The sequence below is a fragment of the Colobus angolensis genome, unplaced genomic scaffold, assembly GCF_000951035.1.
Source record: "Colobus angolensis palliatus isolate OR3802 unplaced genomic scaffold, Cang.pa_1.0 Scaffold33, whole genome shotgun sequence".
NCBI lineage: Eukaryota > Metazoa > Chordata > Mammalia > Primates > Cercopithecidae > Colobus > Colobus angolensis.
In genome coordinates this window covers 9776212-9778088 of record NW_012116599.1, presented here as the reverse complement: position 1 = coordinate 9778088, position 1877 = coordinate 9776212, and the positions used below count along the sequence as shown (strand labels likewise).

At 47.3% G+C, this 1877-nt stretch overlaps 1 protein-coding gene across 1 annotated transcript in view; it reads left to right on the top strand.

Moving 5' to 3' along the window:
- Positions 1-1877, top strand: part of SP110 (SP110 nuclear body protein) — a 45770-nt gene that overhangs the window by 4092 nt on the left and 39801 nt on the right. The window contains 1 exon segment of the mRNA XM_011951977.1: positions 1674-1681. Coding sequence (XP_011807367.1) covers positions 1674-1681 — 8 coding nt within the window.

Sequence of the window (1877 nt, the reverse complement as noted above, 5' to 3'; positions counted from 1 at the left end):
GGCTCAAGCAATCCTCCCATCTTGGGCTTCTAAAGTGCTGGGATTATAGGCATGAGCCACTGTGCCTGGCCAATAGTTAATGATTTTTCATAGGCCCCACATGTCAATGTATATTAGGGATCTTTAAAAGGGGCATGAGAAGGAGTGTCCCTGCTAGACCTTGAGTTGTTGCTCTGGAATCAGCAGGCCCCAGCTCTGCTTCAGACTCCTGGCTCCCAACTACCTGCTCAGCTCTCAGCCATTTTTCTGCCTGGAGGTCTGCCTGCCTCTGCACAATTCCAGTTCATGTGCAGGTTCGCTTGCATTTCAATTTCTTCATGTAATAATCTTATCCTGACAAATTCTAGGCACTTCTGACACATTCTCTTTTTTGTGTGTGTTGTTAGTTTGATAACACACTGGATAAATTCCAGTGAATTTATTCAGTTACGTAAACATCACCACAATCCAATTTGAGAACATTTTCATCAACCTAAAATGTACAGAATGAGGACAAGTCATGGGAAAATAGATGTGGGTAGGGAAGCAGTTGGACGGTGAGTTCCCCGTTCCCACTGCCGCTGGGGCTGGACCCCTATGCCTCCCCCTCCCATACGCCTCTCTCTGGGCTGATCCCAGCTGGCAGCATGCCCTCCCCCAAACCCCAACTGCCAAGACATCCTGGGAGCCTCACAAGCGCCCATGAGGAGGTGGAGAGAGGCTGCAGGCACTGACCTGCCTTCAGCTTCCTGCTTGGCAAACTCCGAAAACTTTCACTTTTCTTTTCTCTGAAGCCCGGCCCCTTACTGCGTTTGTCAAAGCACGGACTTCCTGTTTTGCCTGCTACCATCTCCCTGTAACTCTCCCAATCTTCCAGGAGTGATCCCCGGCCCAGCCCCTGGAAAGGGGCAGGAACGACAAACTCAAAGTCCAGGTAAGTTTCTGTCCTTGCTGCTTTATTCTTCGCCCTTGGTGACTGCAGCTCTTAGAGTTAACTTCCCAGCAGCAGCTGCAGGGTGGAGTTCACCTATTTAAACTCCCAGGCTCTGTCAGAGCTCAAGCACGTGGTACTTATTAAGAGACTGTTAAAAGGGGGCACATGGAGGGAACACTGACAACTCTTTTTTTCACCATAGAGTCCAGCCTGTTACTGTGAATGGAACCGAGATTTGCCCTCTACCCTCACCTAAGCTCTGATCCTACACTGCCGGCAATAGGCAGCTCATCTGTTATCCATTGTGTAAATGACTAGAGGTATTTGGGAAGCTGGTGGAAAAGAAAAAATAAGAGTACATTTAATTTCCTCTCTAGTATATCGTGAACTTTTTACATATTTTCTCTAAACACACTGATGATTATTTCCTTGAAATAAATTATTGGAAGTGGAAATTCAAAAGAGCCCATGTTTCAGGGCATTTGACACTGATTACCAATTCAGCCTCTGGAACATTTGGACCTGTTGACCTTCCCACTCACAGTGTCTGAGATTATTGCTATTATTTTCTATCTTGGCCAATTTGATAGACAAATATGTTATCAAATTGTCTCCATTTACGCTTTGTTTGTTTGTTGTTATTGTTTTGAGACAGAGTCTTGCTCCACTGCCCAGGCTGGAGTGCAGTGGCACCATCTCAGATCACTGCAACCTCCACCTCCCAGGTTCAACCTCCTGCCTCAGCCTCCTGAGTAGCTAGGACTACAGGTGTGCACCACCCCGCCCAGCTAATTTTTGTATTTTTAGTAGAGACAGGGTTTCACCATGTTGGCCAGGCTGGTCTCGAACTCCTGACCTCAGGTGATACTAGCCTAGGCCTCCCAAAGTGTTGGGATTACAGGCGTGAGCCACCATGTCCAGCCAGAAAATTCTTAAAAAAGACTTTCAGCTGGGCGTGGTGGCT